This window comes from Penicillium taxi (assembly GCF_028828555.1).
Source record: "Penicillium taxi strain IBT 34144 chromosome Unknown utg000003l_segment0_segment0, whole genome shotgun sequence".
NCBI classification, from domain to species: Eukaryota; Fungi; Ascomycota; class Eurotiomycetes; order Eurotiales; family Aspergillaceae; genus Penicillium; species Penicillium taxi.
In genome coordinates this window covers 779,840-800,424 of record NW_026643205.1, presented here as the reverse complement: position 1 = coordinate 800,424, position 20,585 = coordinate 779,840, and the positions used below count along the sequence as shown (strand labels likewise).

Below are 20,585 nucleotides of genomic sequence, written 5' to 3'. Positions count from 1 at the left end.
TGACGATTTTTTTATTACAGCCAGCCCTGAAATTCAACTTGCCACTTTATGCCAGAAGTGCGTGATTTCTGGCCACTCTCGCTGTTATTAAGAATCTTCTGAGGTTGAAACCCTGACATCGAGTCCACTGGTATAACCTTTGAAGAACACATACAACAATTTTTGGTAATCTAGTATTGATAAATAACTCAATATCTACCAACTTGGAAATGGAAGTATCTATTGATCCAAAAGTCAGTGTCTAAATAACCCCCATGGCTTGGCACCTACTTATATACATATCTACATCCATGGATAACTAGGTAGGTATGCTAATTATCTATAAAGTGACCAGTGACTCGAGTTATCAGGTTCAGAACTGGCCTGTCAGGTTTTCAATGTCCATTTTCCCTGGATAACCCGGCGATATCCGATTATGAATTGAATGAGTCCGGTTAAGGTAAGTAAAAGAGGACTTCCAAAAGGGAATCGGAAGCCCTCCTGACAGTTAAAAATCATGGTAGTTCCAATTTCCATATTCGAAGCTCGAATCCACACTAGAATCCACGCTAGTCACTTCGATGCTTGTTATTTAGGAGAAATCAACCAGGTGGATCATTTTTCTTGCTGTATTGTACTCCGTATTGATATCGACCCATCTTGGTGGGTCAAAAGCCGCCAACCGATCCCGAACTGCCCCTCAATACCTCAAGTGCTCTCTACAAACCCACCACAAAAGCAATGATCTCAATGTGACTCTGAAATTTGAAGTTTTAGTTTTGAAGGCACATTATAAACATAAATGTTCAAGTGTGAGATCGGTGACATGCAAAATCTACTCTTGATGGATTGCGACGATGCATACGTAGGCGCTGAGGCGGCCCCATCACTAGCGTGGCGTGTACTATAGAAATGGGCAAATATTGAAAATTTTCGAAAAGGAGGCATTATTTACATGCTTTTTGTATTGGCATAGTAGTTCCATGGTTATGAAAATTGTTGAGGCAGTATCACCGTATAGAAAAGAACATTGGAAAGAGTACATTATGCTAATTGGGTATTCACCAAACCTGACCCCCCTTGAAACACCTGCAACACCGCGAGTGTTGCAAGCATCAGATGGATCAAACCAAAGAAGTAAAAGAAAAAAAAAATATATATATATTATGTATAAGAATCAATATAATATGGCCCTTTCTAAAACCAAAAAAAGAATCGAAAATATAAAAATCCATGGTTCACGTCGCACCACAGAATACCGAGCGGGTCGTGAAGCGAAAGTCCATCCAGGAAATGGATTACTCCCCATTATGCAAATCACTTTCAACTAAAGTCGATGTGTACAGCCAGACGAACAGGGCCTGACACGAGGTTACCACCAATACCGTCTGCGCTAGCTAAAGCCTTGGTGTAGGCATTGATAACGCTCACAAGGTCGGCAGTTATGGTGGAGCAAGTATCAACATTGTACTGAGAGCAGATCTTCATACCCTGAACCGTGAGATCGGCGGCTTGGGCTTGGATAGCTGAGACGTCAAATCCAGACCAGCCGTCGTTGATGGTAGAACCGAAGTCGAATTCACCCCAGGTGGCAGCGTATCCACCATAGCTATCTGTGGGAATAGATGTACCCTTGGCGGCAGCCCAGCCACCCCTGAGAGTCGGCGTCGATGGCCACGTACTTGGTTTCACCGACGGCGAGGGTGAAGGTGAGGCAGCCGTTACCGTACCAGCCGTCCATAGCTCCATCGGGTCCGATCTTGTTCCAGAATACGACTGTCCATTCCTCGGTGTTGGAGCCTTGAAATTGGAGAACATACTTGTACTCATTAGCCTCGGAGCCGTCGACTATGATGATGTTGCTTCCGTAGGGGCTGCCGACGTTTCCTGTGTAAGTGTCACCGGATCCTGAAGAGTTGGTGGCGGTGCCAAAACCGGAAGTCGAATAGGAGCTTGGAATGGATGTCCAGTCGGCGTTGTAACCAGTTCCAGTGGAGGTAGAAGTCGATGTGGTGGAAGTGGATAAAGTTGAAGTTGAAGTTGAGGATGATGAGGTTGTAGTCGAGCTAGTAGTCACTTCGACTTCAGTGGTTGATGGAAGTGCAGTAGTGGTAGCCACTTCAGTAGTCGATGGAAGTGCAGTAGTAGCCACTTCAGTGGTTGATGGAAGCGCTGTTGTAGATGTTGGAGTAATGGTCGAATAAGAATCATCACACGGACAGTAGATGACAGTGTTGGTCGTAGTCACAGTCACAGTACCAGCAGCCTGACGGCGCTCGTTGGCAATATGCCAATGAGCATGATTGGAACCGTGGGCTACAGCACCAGTCGTAGCAGCCACCAACAGCAAGAAAGACTTGCTGAACAGCATATTTCCGAAAAGAGCGAAAAGCTGCAAAGCTGAAACTATCTATAAATACCTACAAGAGGAAAAGAAAGGCTTGGGATAGGTCAGCAAAGCTTTATATCAACAAACGACTGGTCAAAAGAATGACAGAAGCTATTGAAAACTTCCAAAAGAATGTGAGAGGTTGAACGAAAGGAAACTGAGCGGGGGATACATGGGTTTTTAATTTGCTTGATCTTATGAGGATTCCTGCGCCGGAGGGGCATACACGTACTAGTGCTGTAAATGGAGCTCCGGCTGGACTCATACTTACGGTTAGGGCTTGCCGGGAGTTTACGCCTCTAAATCTAGTGGATCCCAATGCTTATTAGCCTAATTCCATTGGCTCCAGCTCAATACAAATACAAGTTAGAACAAGATATTGATCCTCGTTATTTTAAACGCCATTGGGCTCGCATTGACACGTTACTCCGGAACAGTGAATTGACATTGAGTATCTATTCTTCTAGATGGACTCCGGACTCAAAGTTAAAACGTACTTGAATCTGAATTGTATCTGATCTCGTCCCTGGTTTCGTACCTGGTCTCGTACCTGACGATCCTTACATCCCTGTCACCACCTTGACACTCGAGATGAAACTGGGGCGCACTAATCTTAGCAATGACCAACGGGCACACGGCAAAAATTTCCTCTCACAAAACAATCGGTGAAGAAAGGGGGAGAACGTCGGGTATCTTCTTGTACCCATAATTCAAGCTTCGTTTACTCCTATTTCTTTGCGGGGCATAGTGCCAAGCATTAACATCAATGCCATTTCATGCGGATAATTCTTCGATTCCGACCCACTCACTGACGAATACCTAAGGAACGTACGTATGTAAACATGGCGGTAGCTGTGGCCAGCCCGCAGGATCCAGATACCAAGTGGGGGGTTTCCTTGTCCACGTATTTCACTCTTAGGGCTAGGTCATACACGTGAGGCGATCTATAACCTCCAAATTAAATAGCCCTGAGTGTTAGTCTCATAATTCATATTATTGCTTGGTATAATTTATCAAAAAGAACTATTAAAATTTATCATTCCATGCCTTTTCTATGTATGCTTTACCTTACGATTCCTATCTTTGAATTCTTCCACGATCTTAGTCCAAATCCGAGGTTTGAATCCATCTCTGGCGGTTCTAGAAATATTTTCAAGTTCCTCAATGCGTTTCTCTCGACGCTCCCTATGATAAATGACCAGACTGAAAAAACATATGCTCATAAATCCCAAGACATAGATATGTAGATAGCAAGTCTTCTCCATACAGACAAATAAGCAAGATTTGAGATACAAAAAGTAGAATGCGAGAGAGAGGAGAAAGCTAGATGGCATAAGTTTCTTCTCAAATTCTTTCCATTTTGAGCCCCGGAAGTAGATGATAAGACTTACATGTATGGATGCTCAAGGAATCCAACCTTCTCCACATATTGCTCTATAAGACCGCCATGAAGGTAATATTTCCATTGTTGCCGAGTCCATTCCTCTTGAGAGGTAGAAAGAGCTACCGGTTTCATTAAGCTTAGAGCGAAGTGCCAAGCGTTTCAAGGACGTGAGGGCTGGAGGAAGAGTGCCAGTGTTAAAGTCAATGGAAATTTTAAAAGGCGGGAAAATACGGAGTACCTAGATATTGAAAGCTCAGCCTCTCCCGAGGTCAAGTAAGCCACAGAGCCTCAAAATTCATATTCAAGATTGATGGGTATGAAAGTCGAAAGGGGTCTAAGTAGCCCTGGAGGGCCTACATGTTACAATTCTACCCGAATTTGATTACCTAGAAGATCGTTCATACAGCCTACTCAGTACTTTGAAGTAGACCCCCGAGTCACGGAGAATCATTAAATCAGCACCTCGAGTAGCTAGATGAATCAGAAATATTTCACACCACCTTGCACAACGTATATACCACGAATCTAGGACGACACAACTTTTTACATTGCCATTTCTGGTATAGTGTGATTTCGTCTGAGTATCGATCAACTACGTTGACAGGACAGGGTTCACATGTTGCACTGTATACACTGGATTAGGGGATGAGTCGTCCTAGATTCGAGGTATATACTTTGCGCAAGGTGGTGTGAAATGTGTCTGATTCATCTAGCTACTCGAGGTAAAAATATCAAATATCAAAATCTCATACACATTCAAAGTTGTTGCAAACAAAGACTATGTGTAAAGTGCTACAAAGGACTATAAAGAGCAAATAGAATCCATACTACCGCCCATTACGACCACGTCGTAAAGTCTCCTTGCACTCATTGCAATACCACTTGACTGTAAAGAGATTAGCATATACTTTAGCAAAAAGAAGGTGAAAAAAACCTACCATTCTTTCCAGGGGGTTTGATAAGGCCCACGCAAGAAAGGTGGAACCACTCGCGTGGACAGGCGTCATTGTCGCACGCAACCATCTCGCCGAAACTAATCTGGTTGCAGTAGCAGTATCGGGGTTCGCCCTCGTCATCTTCGTCGTCACCTTCGTGGAAGGACTCTTCGTCGGATTGGATAGTGGGGACTGGTACTGCCGTTTTCTTGGTGACGCGCTTGGCGGGTGCTGTTTCTGTACTCCGCGTAGGTCGAGAGCGGGACTGTGTCGGTTCTGCCAGGGAAGAAAGGACAGGCGTTGCTGTCTTGGATGTTCGTCCTTTGCTTGGTTCGACTTCAAGGGAGTCGGCGGATCGGTCGATGTCTTCACGCTTGGCGCCTGCTAGTGCGGAGGCTCGGCCTCCGGTCTCACCCTCGAAGTCGCGGTGCTCTGAAATGCCGGTTTCATGCTTGATGGGCCCTTCACGTGGTGTAGATCTCGGATCGGAAGGTTTAGCTGGGAAGAATAGGTTAAATGACTGCAGAACAGCAACTGAGAAGAAAGACCTACAAGAATTTGGATGACCAATGCGGTTGGACGCCGAAGATGACGGCCGCTGTCGGGAGCTTCCAGGTCCAGCGGATTGCTGGGCTCGAGCAGATGGCGGTCGTGCTGCATTGGGCCCAGGGCTCGCAGCACCACGTGGGGCATTGAGTGTCCCGATGAGTGGAGATGGTGCCAACACAGGTGATCCCGCATTAGAATTAATGTTGACCCTAGAAATCGAGATATTAATAATATGCAATATAAAATGAGATGGGGAGGGAGAACATACTTCTTGCGACTGGCAGCATTAGTATTTGGAGCTCGAGCCCGCTTCTTTTCAGCAGGTTCCTTCGGATGAGCTCTCTGGCTGCCAGTGCCACTGGCAGAACGCTCCATCGGCGTGCCCATATCTAACGCCTGAGGCCGTTCCACCTTGCGACGCTTAGGCACAGCGTTCGGATCAGCGGCATTCTCACCGCGCGCCTTCCCGGCAGTGGGTTTTCGAACACTACGAGAGTCTTCATAGTCTGCATCAACTTGCCGACGTTGTCGCCGCGCTACAGCGTCGCGTCGCGCTTCACTACGACTAGCAGACTCAGCTTCGTGAAGCACATGCGTAAGGTCCTGCCTCTGCGATACGGCTTCCCGTCGAGGCCGCTCGTTAGTCGCGGCCTTCGCGGTATTTTTGTTCGAGTATGCCCAGTGAGTAAGGTTACCCAGACGAGCTTCCTCACTGATCTCACCAGCAATGTATGGGAATACATTATCTAGTCTCATCATTTGGCGGTCTAGCTCATCGTTCGCGTTAAAAATGACATGGTTCTTCTCGTCGGCTGTCATCATGAGGTCTGAAAGGCTTTGTCGCACGCGATTGAAGAGTAGTCGACGGTTTTTACTCTCCGGTGATTCGGAAGATGGAGGAAGTTCCTGGAGAGAAGAAGCAGCCATGAGTATAAATTGCAGCCAAACAGGGACAGGGGGAGGAAAGATCTTTAGAAGATACCTACGGTGGGTAAAACATGCTCACGCAACACACCGCCAACTATGGGTGCTGGGTGAGAAGGATGAGGAACTGGTTGCGACTCTGAGGCAAGCTGCAGAAGTTGTAGCAAATTTTCCTCAAGAGCCCACGCCTTAGCGTCTACTTCTTTCAAAAGAGAGTTGTGTCTGCGGAACTCGCGTGGTAGAGCGGTAATCGCATCGGTAAAATGAGTGAGGGCAGGATAGAAGCCATGAGCATCAGGAATTGTGGCGGGAATCTCGGCCGTCGCGGCTTGGCCGAATCCGAACGAAGATCGTCCAGTGTTTTTGGATACTCGGGAGGGATTTGTTCGGGTTTGACGGCCTGATTGACGAGCTCCCTGGCCCGAGGGGTTGAGGGCAGAGGGGACGTTGGACATGTTGTGGAAATAGAGTCAGACCAGAAGATGCACCACTACAAAATGTTTTCGGTGCACCTGAACCAATTTAAGCAAGGTGGACAAAGGAAAAAAGGAAGAGTGATTGTAACGAATGGCATGTACCTGTAAACTATCTGATTCAGTTCGTTCAGAGATAGGAATATGTATGTTGATGGATGAGAAACAGCAAACAGCAAGTGTGCGGAGAAAGAGCTCATCCAGATTGGCAGCCTTCTCCATAAAAGTCGTGATTTCTACCAATGACGAGAGCTTATCCGATTAGGTGAGTTGATGCCAGTATCATCAGGCACTAATATTTATAGCATCTCTGAAATTAGGGTTAGCCACCATAACATTTCCTAATATCTGATGAACTTGAAATTCAAAACTGCTCAAGAACTAATATTAATTTCAAACATAGAGAATTTTTCAGCCTCGTACGAGCCCAAAAAGTAAATGGGATGCACTCTCCCCCACTTTTTTGAATCTTTTGGATAATCCTAGCAACATATTTTAGGACGGTGAGCTGAAAGTCTATGGCGCACAAGCCTGACTCGTAACTGCATATTCTGCGCACTTAGCTTGGGATCGCAATTCAAAACTCTCGTATAGCATCTTGTAATACTTGTGATACATTTTGGAGCCCCTCTTTGAACAGCCCGAGCTTGTCGTTAACCTCATCTTCGATTTGATCTTGAACATCGATGCTGAAGACATCATACTTTTCCTCGATGTCATCTTGACGACCTTCAAGGTTATCTTGACGTTTATCGAGACCGACTTGACCTTTCCTGACTTGAGAAGCGAGGTCATTAATATTCGCGTCTAGTCGGTACTGCTTTTCTATTATCGCAGCATATCTTGAAGTCTTTGTACCTTAAAAGAAAATATCCCGGTTTGATACGAAGATCTTTGACTAGAAGTTCTTTTGATATCTTTGGGATGTTGGTCTCTTTTCCCTTTATAGAAGCGCGGCAAATCGCCAGTGCTATAACTAAGTCAGTGCTATTTAGATTCGGGTTGAAACTAGCTAAGCAGACGATTAGTTGACAGAAATTCAATCTGTTGCTAGGCAACCTCTGTAGAAACTGCATCTCTTCACGCCGCCTACGATACAATGAATGCCAGTCAAGATAAATCATAAATTCAATAGTTACTATGTAGCCAAACCTGGCACCAACAAAGCCAGCTTAGATAGTAGTTAATCTATCATTAAAACTGAACCTTGATACGTCTCCCTATTAAGGAATCCGGGATGAAGCATTTGGGCTATTCATAAAGATACCAATAAGATAGATAGGCGAACCGGGTGATATAAACGCTATTCAAACGCCTGTGATGGGGCATTATTTGTGAGGTTGATAAATATAACATGACCCGATGAACGCCCGATCGCCAAACTTGTTCCTGAAATGGTAGACATTGAAGAAAAGGCCGGTCTATACTCAGGAGGTAACCACAAGACGTTTACCTCACCATATGTTATCCAGGAAAAGTCTTTGCTTAAGCCAAGGCCATATTTCTTAGTCAATGAGATCATGTCACGAGGCATGGGCGTGACAGAACAAATCGAACCTGTATCAAATGCACCAAAGCTTGTGTGCAAAACGTTAAAATCAAAGTTATCGAACTGAAGGAAGCTAGTGGAGCCGGTGTTAAGAGTTGACACGCTCTTGCCGGTGGCCGGATCCCAGATCCTGACTGTGTTATCATTGGACCCTGATGCGAGCCGGGTTCCATCTGGCGACCAGGCAATCGAACGAACTAAACCTCTATGCCCTTCGAGAGTGGACACACTCTGGCCGGTGGCCGGATCCCAGATCCTGACTGTGTTATCAATTGACCCTGATGCGAGCCGGGTTCCATCTGGCGACCAGGCAATCGACAAGACCCGATTACTATGCCCTTCGAGAGTGGACACACTCTGGCCGGTGGCCGGATCCCAGATCCTGACTGTGTTATCATAGGACCCTGATGCGAGCCGGGTTCCATCTGGCGACCAGGCAATCGACTCGACCGAATCACTATGCCCTTCGAGAGTGGACACACTCTGGCCGGTGGCCGGATCCCAGATCCTGACTGTGTTATCATCGGACCCTGATGCGAGCCGGGTTCCATCTGGCGACCAGGCAATCGACAAGACCCGATTACTATGCCCTTCGAGAGTGGACACACTCTGGCCGGTGGCCGGATCCCAGATCCTGACTGTGTTATCATCGGACCCTGATGCGAGCCGGGTTCCATCTGGCGACCAGGCAATCGACAAGACCCGATTACTATGCCCTTCGAGAGTGGACACACTCTGGCCGGTGGCCGGATCCCAGATCCTGACTGTGTTATCAGATGACCCTGATGCGAGCCGGGTTCCATCTGGCGACCAGGCAATCGAACTGACCCAATCACTATGCCCTTCGAGAGTGGACACACTCTGGCCGGTGGCCGGATCCCAGATCCTGACTGTGTTATCAGATGACCCTGATGCGAGCCGGGTTCCATCTGGCGACCAGGCAATCGAACTGACCCAATCACTATGCCCTTCGAGAGTGGACACACTCTGGCCGGTGGCCGGATCCCAGATCCTGACTGTGTTATCATAGGACCCTGATGCGAGCCGGGTTCCATCTGGCGACCAGGCAATCGACAAGACCCGATTACTATGCCCTTCGAGAGTGGACACACTCTGGCCGGTGGCCGGATCCCAGATCCTGACTGTGTTATCAGATGACCCTGATGCGAGCCGGGTTCCATCTGGCGACCAGGCAATCGAACTGACCGAATCACTATGCCCTTCGAGAGTGGACACACTCTGGCCGGTGGCCGGATCCCAGATCCTGACTGTGTTATCATAGGACCCTGATGCGAGCCGGGTTCCATCTGGCGACCAGGCAATCGACTCGACCGAATCACTATGCCCTTCGAGAGTGGACACACTCTGGCCGGTGGCCGGATCCCAGATCCTGACTGTGTTATCAATTGACCCTGATGCGAGCCGGGTTCCATCTGGCGACCAGGCAATCGAACGAACTAAACCTCTATGCCCTTCGAGAGTGGACACACTCTGGCCGGTGGCCAGATCCCAGATCCTGACTGTGTCATCCATTGACCCTGATGCGAGCCGGGTTCCATCTGGCGACCAGGCAATCGAACGAACTAAACCTCTATGCCCTTCGAGAGTGGACACACTCTGGCCGGTGGCCAGATCCCAGATCCTGACTGTGTCATCCATTGACCCTGATGCGAGCCGGGTTCCATCTGGCGACCAGGCAATCGACAAGACCGAATCACTATGCCCTTCGAGAGTTTGAAGACAAAGACTCCAACTCTTTTCTACCACTGGATTATTTAAAATCCAACCCGGTCTTTCCTTCTGAAAAGATATTCTCGTCAGGCTCTCTGTTGGGCTGAAGATAAGAGGTGAACAGTAAACTTGTAAAGGGGTATTTTCAATGCCTGTCCTATTATATCGAATGAACCGAGAGGCATCTTCAGCTCGATCTAATAGAGCTTGTGATCTGCCTTTTTCCTATTAACAAATGATTAGAAGATGCCATTATACCTTAATATCTATCGCCAAATACCTGAATTATCATCTTGAGCTTTTCCATCGCTTGGATACCATATGAAACGCTTCTAAGAATGCTAAGGGCCTCGAGCCAGTAAAGGAATTTCTGCTGTAAAAATGCATCCACTTGACTTAAGTCATCGGTTTCACTGTGCTTGCTGTCTTTGAGATGGTCTATCCAATAGATATAAGCGTATTGTGTCGCTGCTAGTGGATTTGGGCTAGGTTGTCTGATATCCTTTATCGTGACTCCTGGTGATTTGATATTGAACATATCACGTCGAAGTGTCTTGAACATGACTTCAAGAGAACTTTTAAAGATTGAATGGTGTATACCCTCTATATCTATAGGAAATAGCTCGTTTTGCACTTCCTGGAGAAGAAAGTCCTTTGCAGACTGGTGAACGAACAGAATAGTGTCTCCTCGTAACGTTAGGAACGAGCCGCAAATTGCAATAATCTCCGAGAGGGATTCCTGGTCATCGTAGTCATCGTCTGATGCTTCGAGAAGTAAGGGTAGCTCGCTAAGCGTGATAGGCCGATATACTGCTACCATGATAGCCAGTACCTCCTTACAGAGTTCGGCATCTTCTGACTTGTGAACCTGATCAATCATACGGCCATATAGAGCGTTTAGCCCAAGAGGGAATGTTTTTAGCTTCTTAACAGCTTGCCTTGATAGTGCTCTTTCAAGGTTTTGACAGACCAAGGCCACCCAGAGAAAAGTGCCTTGTGAGTTCAACGATAAGTAACGGTAGATGGCATCACGAGTGTCATCCTTATATCTTTTGATCTTCGCTAGAGAGTCGACTTTGTATTGAATGAACTTATTCACAGCTTCCGACACAGAGGCCTCATTTAGCTCTAGTGAGATCGGAGCTATCTGGGTTGCAATCTCAAGACGCTCTATGATCTCAAGCCAATTACGGCTCGAGATAATCCACTTTATCTGTGAATGGGCTGATGACGCCTGGATGATGAAGTCTAGAAGGCAACGAAGACCACTCGTGCACTCATCTAACGCATCGATCACCAGATACATACATTTTAAAGATGTGTCTTCTAGAATGTCCATGAAGATGGTCGTGAGTGCATTCCATGCATTTCTGTCATCAAAGAGGTCCTTGCCAGCCTGGTCGTACCGAGCTCGCACATGGGAGAGAAGGGATGGGTTATTTTCGACAAGTAAATATATCAACCCACGTAGGACGGACGTGGCACTATTAATTCGCATGTCGGTCGCCTGACAGAAAAAGAACGAGATTTTCGTAGTATCCCCATGTATTCTGGCCAACTCTTCGATGATACCACATAGAAGCATTGTCTTGCCTTTGCCAGGATCACCCCTGATCCAGAGGAGACGATGGCTTGGGCTGTCCTGCCATCGTTTGAACTCTTCATTGTCTAGAATCCAACGATACGAGTCTTTGAGCAGCCCGCCATTGGTTTCTATGATCCGGTTTTTATCATCGTAAGGATTGGTTGTACGTAAATCTCGAAGGCATGCTTGGTTCAATGTTTCCGATTGTACTAAGACCACTCAATATTTAGGATCTATTAGAGTTCTACCTTCGACTCACCAAACTGTGTATAAGTGACACTCCCGTTATTCACTCCAAGCTGGAATGCGGAGTTTATACCGTCATAGGAGACTGTAGTTGCCATGATTATCCGATGGATTTGAGGAGGTAAGTTCACAGCTGGATTTCCTGTCTACCCCGCTCACTAGTTATCAGGTGATCTATCTAGATGTAAAAGAGCCAACCATCTTGAATTTAGGAAATCTGCAACATAACTTGACGGTTGCTGGGTTTCGAAGAGCCAGGGACCAAGTTGATACAGATAATGGCCTCTAGATATATATAGCAGGAAATAGTATCTAATAAGAAGGTGAGCTGAAAGTCGTCTATGGCTGCGCACAAGCCTGACTCGTAACTATATCTTAGGATGATTGCAATTCAAAATTTTCGTATAGCATCTTGTAATACTTGTGATACATTTTGGAGCCCCTCTTTGAACAGTCCGAGCTTGTCAATACCATCGATGCTAAAGACATCATACTTTTCCTCGATGTCATCTTGACGATTCCGAGATTTGGACCTTGACTCTACCACCCTCATTACAAACATACCACCGTAACCGTCAATTCCACCTATTCTATGTATTCACGCCGTATCCGTTCAAAATAGAGTATATCTCTCTGTATTGCCACTAATGAAGGATCTTCTTATCTTTTCCTCTATTTCCATCTCAACCTCCTGATCCTGTTGTAGTGGCTCATAACCATTATTTTTTTTATACTCTTTTACCAACTTCCTCTCTTTTACCGCATCTTCTTTAACAAAAATTTATCAGAATAAATTCCAAGTGTTAATGCACGTGAATGGCAACTAGATGAAATTTTATTTTACAAAAACATGGATACTAGGTGTAGACAAAGTCCAGCGTTTGGCAAAACCAATACGAATCGTGTACACGACGCACAAAAAACATAGTGCGGGATAACCACAAGGGGGGGAAAATGTAGTACAAATCAAATGGGACGCTCCCAGGTAAACCAATAGACAAAAGAAAGGTTACCCAGTTAAAATTTAAATGACTGGATAGGTTCTATCGGAAACCATCTACTCGCCCTTCAGGATCTCCTGGTGAACGGAGAAAGCCTCCTCCAGGAATTCCTGCTCCTCCTTCAAGTGAACGGACTTGGTACCAGTGGCCACGGAGGCGCTGGGAGCACGACCGGCATACAGGACGTGACGGCGGTTGTGGTGCTCGGTCGAGTTCAACAGGGTCTCGATACGAGGCTGGACGTAGGACCAGGGACCAGCGTTGAGAGGCTCCTCCTGGCACCAGACAATGTTCTTGGCGTTGGGGTAGCTGTCCAAGTTCTCCTGCAGCTGAGCCCAGGGGAAGGGGTGCAGCTGCTCAACACGGGTGATAGCGGTGTTGCGGATGCCGTTGGTCTCCTGGTACTTGGAAAGAGCGGCGTAAACCTGGCCAGAGCAGACAATAACACGCTCAATCTGCTCAGGAGCATCAATGGCACCGGTCTTGTGGGCAGGGTCACTGATGATCCACTGGAAGTGGGAGTCGCCAGTGAAGGCCTCAATGTCAGATCGGGCAATAGGGTGACGGAGCAGAGCCTTGGAGAAGAAGATGATAAGGGCTAGAGGGAAAAGTTAGGTTTTTTTTTTTTTTTTTTTGCTCTCTGAAGTATAAATGAAGGGGTGATACGTACGCTTGCGGAACTGACGGTGGATCTGGCGACGGAGGATGTGGAACAAGTTAGAGGGCTCAGTCATGTAGGCGATCTGCATGTTGCAGTCCTGGTGCTGGCGGTCCAGCTTATCGGCATTAGGGAACACGCGGGGCTCCTCGTTGCAAAGCTGGAGCCAACGCTCCATACGACCGGAAGAGTGCTCAGGACCCTGGCCATCGTAACCGTGGGGCAGAGAGACAACCAGACCAGAGCGCTGTGCCCACTTAGATTCACCAGAGGCGATAAACTGATCAATGATACACTGAGCGTTGTTGGCGAAATCACCGAACTGGGCCTCCCACATGACAAGAGCCTCGGGGGAGGTGAGGGAGTAACCGTACTCGAAGCCGAGGGCACCGAACTCGCTTAGGGAAGAGTTGGAGATGACAAAGCTGCCCTGCTTATCGCTGATGTGCTGCAGGGGAGTGTAGGTGCTCTCGTTCTCCTGGTCGTGCACAACGGCATGACGCTGGGAGAAGGTACCACGCTCAACATCCTGTCCAGAGACACGGACGTGGTAGCCCTCATCGACAAGAGAACCGAAGGCAAGAGCCTCGGCAGTGGACCAGTCGATGTTCTTACCCTCCTCAACAGTCTTCTTGCGGTTGGCCAAGATACGCTTGAGGTTCTTGTGGAGAGTGAAGCCCTCGGCGGCGGCACTGGTGCAGCTGACCTTGTCGGCAATGTGCGACAGGGCGGCCTGGTCAACAGAGGTGGCAAGGTGGGGGAGAACCTCAGTGGCGAGCTCCTTGGGGGTCTTGAAGTTGTTCCAGGCGGAAGTGAGCCATTCCTTACCGGTAGCCTGGTAGTCCTTGCTGCGGTCAAAGCTGTCGTTCAGCATTCCCCAGACCCACTTCTTGTGCTCATCAATGTCCTCCTTGGTGAATGTACCCTCGGCAATGAGCTTCTCGACGTACTTGTCAAGCTGAGCCTTCTGCTCGGCAATACGCTTGTACATCAGGGGCTGGGTGAACGAGGGCTGATCAGTCTCATTGTGTCCCTGCTTACGGTAGCAGACGATGTCAATAACGACATCACTCTTAAACTTGGCGCGCCAGTCAGCAGCAATCTGGCAGACGTAGTTGACGGCCTCGACATCATCGGCGTTCACGTGGAACACGGGAGCGTCAATGGCCTTTGCAATGTCCGAACAGTATGGGGTGGAACGGGAGTAGCGGGGATCAGTAGTGAAACCAATTTGGTTGTTCACAACAATGTGAATGGTACCGCCAGTAGAGTAGGCGGGAAGGTGCTGGAAACCCATGGTCTCGTAAACGACACCCTGAGCAGCGAAAGCAGCATCACCGTGCAGCAAGACACCCATGGCAGTGTCGAACTTGGTCTCATCGTTGTTGTAGTGCTGGATGGCGCGGGCCTTTCCGAGAACGACGGGGTCCTCAGCCTCCAAGTGGGAGGGGTTGGCGACCAGGGAAAGTTGCACACGCTTGCCAGAGGGAGTAGGACGCTCGAAGTTCATACCCAAGTGATACTTGACATCACCAGAACCCTCGTCAGAAGGCTCGGTGGAACCAGCGAACTCGTTGAAGATGGACTCGTTGGGCTTGCGAACAACGTTGGACAGAACATTGAGACGGCCACGGTGGGGCATACCAATGACAATATCCTTGATACCGTAGTCGACACTGCGGTCAATCAATGCCTTCATACCAGGGACCAGAGTCTCGCAACCCTCCAGACCGAAACGCTTGTCGTTGGGGTACTTGGTGGCAAGGAAAGACTCGAAGCTGGAACTCCAGATGAGACGGTCGAGGATTCGGCGCTTCTCATCAACGGTGTACTTGTAGGGCTCGGGAACCTCGAAACGCTCGCGGATCCACTCACAGGGCTCACGGTCAGGGATGTGGATGTACTCGACACCGTAGGAGCCGCAGTAGGTCTTCTCGCAAGCGGCAATGATCTCGCGTAAAGTCATCTTCTTACGGCTGTCAGTCACGAAGCGGGGCAAAATACCAGGGCCCAGAGCGAACTCCTGGTCAAGATCGCGCTCAGTGAATCCGTAGTGGTCGAGCTCAAGCTCCTTAGGACGGGCATATCCGAAAGCCTCGGAATCTCCACGGATGCCGAGAGGGTCGATCTTGGCCTTGTGGTGACCACGGGCCTGGTAGGCGCGCACAAGTAGCTGAACCTTCAAGTGGTTTGTGACATCAGAGCCAGCGAGACCAACACCAGGCATATCCTGGGGAACACCACCAGTAGGGGTGGGGACGAGGGTAGGAGGAGGAGTGAAAGCCTGGGCGATGGGCATGTTGCCATCCTCCATGTTTCTGAAGTAAGTTTGCCACGAGATATGGACACTGGAGGGATCTTGCTTCCACGCAAGGTACATTTCATCAACATAGTTGGCGGTGTTTCCAGACAAGAAAGAATCATTAGGATTCTAAGCGCAATCGTCATGTTAGTCAAACTGTTCGGGCATTTTTTTTTCTCTTCCATCACCGTTGTATTTCAATATCAAACAATGGAAAGCTTTTTTTGACCTACCACTCCTGGACTTGTGCCCTCCGCGGACGAAGCATATTGGCGAGTGAAAGCTCGGTTGGCAATCGCGAGAGGTCGGCGAGCAGCGAGGCTGAAGGCAGAGCTCTTCGAAGCCAGCTGGAGAGATCTCCGGCAAGTAGAAGAGGTCACACCGCGCAGCATGCCGCTGTTAGTGGCCTTCAAGGCAGTATTCCTGAACATTGCGGGAATTTTGACCCGGGCCGGGGAAGAATTTGGTTTAAGTTGAGAGAGGAAGAGTGAAGATGGTCTTTCGGTGACTCAAGAGGCAGAGCTCAAGAAATCAAGAATCAGATTTGATCTATTCAAAGCAGCTTGTTAGATTGAAGGTTGACAGATTGTTCTTGCTGCTGCCGAGAGTACCGGAACGAAACGCGGAACAAAGGAAGCAGCGGCAACACGTACATGACGAAAATCGCGCAAAAGTCAGGTGTCGACTAGTAGGGCCGTAACACCTGTATAGACGTACAACTCATCAGAGAGCAGAAACTCTGCTAATAATAAATTATCAAACTGGAATGAATTGGAAGAGAAAAGCTTCCAGAGGGAGAACCTGTTCTGCATTGAGGCTGGTGTGCTGAGTCATCCCGCGACATTGCCGATTCCACCAGATCTGGGCTGAACGCGCCCCGAACTAGCCACATGCTTCGGCTAACATCTCGGTGCTTTGCGGGAGTTTTCGGCCCAATAGCCCCTGGATTATGACGGTACTTTGTGACCTTCAAACATGAAATTCTACGGAGCACCTATGTATGTAACCATATATCAAGTCTCTACGCACTCCGTAAAGAGGGCATAACGAAAAATGGAGGGGAAGAAAAAAGGAAGAAGAAAAAAACGCTGAATCCGTAAACTAGTCTAGGTACAGGATTGGGTCGATTCCATCTGGAATCCTTCCGAATCCAACAGTCATTATTATCATTAGGAAAACGGTCAAAAAGCAATCATATGCAACAGAAAAAGAAAGATATAACCCGTATTTCCAGAAACTGAGTGATATTTACAGACCATAGACAATGAAGTGCCGATCAGCGGCACTTCTCTGCGTTGATCGGCCCGTCTACCGCTCAGCGGGAGATCGGCCAGTTTGCCCCAAACCACCCTTAAAGCGGTGAGCCAGAGTAGATATGGCTGTCAAAGCCCTCGTCGGCAGTTCTTGCCTCGAGAGGGCTAGCTTCAGATGTAGAAATGAAGCTACCACGTTGAGAAGAAGGGGGGCTTCCAGCATTGCTTCCACCCCAAGCACCCCGTCGCAGCTTCAGCAGAGCACTCATGGTCATCTCATCGTCCAAGTTTCCCATGTCAACCAGCTGAGCCAGTCCAGCACCGGCCAGGGAATGATTGGACAGAGAAGCACCATGAGCTTTCAACGAGATCATGGAGTTTCGTGTACTCCATTCACTTCGCTCAGTAATCGGGGTGAGACTTTCTTCGAACTTTCCACGACTGCTGAAGCTTCGCGTGATAGCCTCGGCACCCCGTGGACCAAAGTAGCCTCCGTTCGTAAGCTCGGTGTTAGCGGTGCCGCTTGCTTGTGCATAGAATCCGAACTCTTGACCGTAAAAGCCCTCGTCGTCATTTTCTAGCGCTTCTGCGTTGGCAGCGGCGACAATGGGGTCGTCGTAGTCCGCATAGTCGTCATTATAGATATGATCGTCGAAAACATCTTCAAATCCCATGGCATCTGCGGTCTGACTGAGACGACTGTCATCGGACATCAGTCCCGGTTGCGATTCAGCCGTATCTGAGGTCTGGGGAATGCTCCCTTGTCCCAGGGATCGATTGCTTGTACTGTATTGACGTTCAAAACGTCCCTGGGTTGCTGCTTCGTTTGCTGCGAACGCAAGAGCATTATGCAAGACCTCTAGATTTTGCTCCGTCAGGACTCCCCCGTGAGCTCGGGCAGGACCCACGTTTGGTATGATCTCACCGAGTAGACCATGTTTGATGGAACCCGCCCGGAACTCACTGGCCACACTCGGCATATGCTTCAGGCCCTGTCCAGTATCTTCATCTTCCTGCATCTCCTCCTGGTCGTCACTGTCAGGTAAGGCAGGCTTGAGAGGCAGAGAAACCTCTTTATAGACTGGTTTCCTTTCATAGAGGTGACTGTTCACGTCATCAAAAACAGACTCGTCAAATCCACCATCCTCGTCGTCGATGTTGAGATCCCCAAATTCTCCGTCGTCAAAGTACATGTCGTCGTCGTCTTCAACGTCAAGGAATGTTTGAAGTGCCGGTTGATTATTATTATTATCTTGTGTATATGGCCCTGTTGTAGCATCATTGTCCGAAGCGGACAGCTCAGTCTCAGGGTATTTCTGATCGCTATACTCCGAGTCACTATGCTCTGATTGAGCCGAGCCGTCATCCACAACTGGGACTTCGCTTTCATCGTTGTTCGAAATATCAGGCGGTGCTAGAATGGCTAGGTTCCCAACTACAGGCGGTAAGCTCGAGGCCCAGGACCTGAGTTCGCTGCTGTCAGATGCTAAAAAGTCATCGTCATCGTCATCATCATCATCGTCCGCATCAACATTCACTCCTGGAATCTTCTCTTCCAGATCATCCATATCGTCCATGATATCATGGTCAAATTCATCATCAAAGTTCTCAAAGTAGCCGGCCTCGATCCGGCGCGCTGCCTCTTTCGCCTTGTGCTTCTCTTCCAGGAGTTTTTCTTGAATAGACCCATCCACGCCACCCATGTCGAAGCTGAATCTTGAAGCATTGCTCTTGAGATGCTTTGGCAAGCCTGCGGGTATATAGGGTATGCGAGGAATATCATCGTCATCTTGCTCTTCTTTATGTATGGGGTGGCTCGGTTCTGTGCATTCCGGGTCTTCTGGGACCTTTGCTGGAGTGTCTACCGGAAGCTCCTTTGGAATTTCTTCTGGGAGTTCCGCTGGTATAGGTGGGTCATTGACATCTGAACGCTGCTCCGGCAAGCTTGACGGTAGATTGCGGGCGAAAATAGGTATGGAGTGTTCATAGCCCGGTTGAGCCGGAGTGGTCAACAACGAAGATTGAAGATAGCCCTTATTCTCAACTTGCAGCACCTTTTGATCGTCTTCGAAATGCTCTTTAAACACCGGTGAATAGTCATTATGTCTGGCCTTGTCATTCCACCGCCCTGCAGGGCTTTGCACGGATTGCGGTGACGCATCCTGAGCACTAATGCGTGGTCGAGGGGCCGAAAAGTCATGAACGATCTTCCCGCGGATTCGGGGATCGTAGTCATCAGGTATGGCGGGAACTAGGTTTTTCGCGTTCATTTTCACATCGTCGACGCGGGAGTTCCCTACATGCGATGATCGCCTTCGCGCAAGAAGGGACATCGGGTTCAATAGGTGGAGCATTGCTTTGCCCGACTTGTGATGGACGTGTTCCCCCGAAATATCGCGATCTGTAGATCGCCGGTCTGTAGCCTCCTTCTGTTGGACATATTGTTTCTCTACCGGGGACTCGTCTAGCGAAGCTTTTAGTCGGCACTGACTCGTATCTAGGCCCCGCGTTGGCGAATGCTTCTGGTTATCAGCCGAGTTCGACTGTAGATTTCGTAGCCCTTTACCGAAGGACATTCGGAATGGTGAAGTTGCTTTCAGATTTGGTTCTACATCTCCATGATCTGGACGTAGACCGTAGGGTGAAAGTTGCGGTGTGATCGGAGATGGCAGGATGACATCTGGAGAGCTTTCTTCAGGACACGAATGCGGACGAATCTCTTTATTGGTTGAAGGGAGTGGGACAGCAAGGCTATACGAGGATGACAGGGTTGCTGCAGAGGTAAGGTCGCCTTCCAACGGCGACAACGGCGATTCACTGACAGAGGGGACATCGTAAGAGAGTGGAAGACCACCGTCGAAGGTAGTGGTGAGTAGAGGAGTATCTGGTATTTGAGGTAACTGAGGAGGTATACTAATTCGATTTTCAGCGGTTCCCTTAGGAACCACTGGCACAGTCGTGGACACGACGGCTGCAGAGGCGCGTCGGTCGCGACGCCAGTAAGAGAAGACGGCTGAGGGGGGCATTTGAGACGTGGGTCCAGAACCTCCGAATAGAATATAGAAAATTCAAGGCACTTTGGACGCCATGGCAGACTGATTCATCTAAGCATTAAATCCCTACTTAGTAAAGGAGCGTTGAATGTGCAGTTTCACATTTCACATAGTGGGGCTTACAGTCAACTCCACTTTTGTAATGCGGTAAACAATGTAGATTGTCTATTAAGTAGTAAGGAGGTGGTCTAAGAATAAACTGGAGAGATAAGATGATCTTTACTAAGATAGTGCAGTCACGCCTTAACTACAGTAGTTCTGGACTTGACTAATTCGGCAGTAATACTGCCCCTATATCAAACCCTTGAGTTACTTCAATCTTGGGATCAATGTCCATGTTAATCTGGAATTCATCATTTTGATAACCAAATTTGATTATCGGTGTTTGGGAAGAGGTGAATAGGCATTTCTGCATCCTGCTAGGGATTTAATATCAAAACAGGATCATAGACACAGCCCAAGGCTCAGCTCATGATAAAAGGTAGGATTTCTTCACTCGGCATTCATGATTCAACCAAAAGTCTTCCAGATAGAAAAGACCTCATATCGATAATCCAAATCTGACGAAGCTGTT

The 20,585-nt window shown here is 48.3% G+C and overlaps 5 protein-coding genes across 5 annotated transcripts; all 5 read right to left on the bottom strand.

Moving 5' to 3' along the window:
• Window positions 1-1,302: 1,302 nt before the first annotated feature.
• N7495_003777 (allergen Asp F4-like) lies at window positions 1,303-2,350 on the bottom strand (the record flags this gene model as incomplete). Its single annotated transcript, XM_057206428.1, has 2 exons — window positions 1,303-1,633; window positions 1,662-2,350. The coding sequence occupies 2 exons, from the start codon at window positions 2,348-2,350 to the stop codon at window positions 1,303-1,305; spliced, it is 1,020 nt and encodes a 339-aa protein (XP_057064108.1).
• Window positions 2,351-4,579: 2,229 nt separating this feature from the next.
• N7495_003776 (putative PHD finger domain protein (Ing1)) lies at window positions 4,580-6,615 on the bottom strand (the record flags this gene model as incomplete). Its single annotated transcript, XM_057206427.1, has 5 exons — window positions 4,580-4,638; window positions 4,691-5,185; window positions 5,240-5,445; window positions 5,505-6,142; window positions 6,223-6,615. The coding sequence occupies 5 exons, from the start codon at window positions 6,613-6,615 to the stop codon at window positions 4,580-4,582; spliced, it is 1,791 nt and encodes a 596-aa protein (XP_057064107.1).
• A 595-nt stretch (window positions 6,616-7,210) lies between these two features.
• On the bottom strand, window positions 7,211-11,842 carry N7495_003775 (uncharacterized protein; the record flags this gene model as incomplete). The annotated part of the gene is made up of 4 exons (XM_057206426.1): window positions 7,211-7,458; window positions 8,191-10,138; window positions 10,194-11,707; window positions 11,758-11,842. 4 exons carry the CDS (start codon window positions 11,840-11,842, stop codon window positions 7,211-7,213), a joined length of 3,795 nt encoding a protein of 1,264 aa, XP_057064106.1.
• A 959-nt stretch (window positions 11,843-12,801) lies between these two features.
• kgd1 (alpha-ketoglutarate dehydrogenase KGD1) lies at window positions 12,802-16,136 on the bottom strand (the record flags this gene model as incomplete). The annotated part of the gene is made up of 3 exons (XM_057206425.1): window positions 12,802-13,343; window positions 13,416-15,834; window positions 15,939-16,136. 3 exons carry the CDS (start codon window positions 16,134-16,136, stop codon window positions 12,802-12,804), a joined length of 3,159 nt encoding a protein of 1,052 aa, XP_057064105.1.
• Window positions 16,137-17,056: 920 nt separating this feature from the next.
• N7495_003773 (uncharacterized protein) lies at window positions 17,057-19,984 on the bottom strand (the record flags this gene model as incomplete). Its single annotated transcript, XM_057206424.1, has 1 exon — window positions 17,057-19,984. One exon carries the CDS (start codon window positions 19,982-19,984, stop codon window positions 17,057-17,059), a length of 2,928 nt encoding a protein of 975 aa, XP_057064104.1.
• Between the last annotated feature and the right edge of the window lie 601 nt (window positions 19,985-20,585).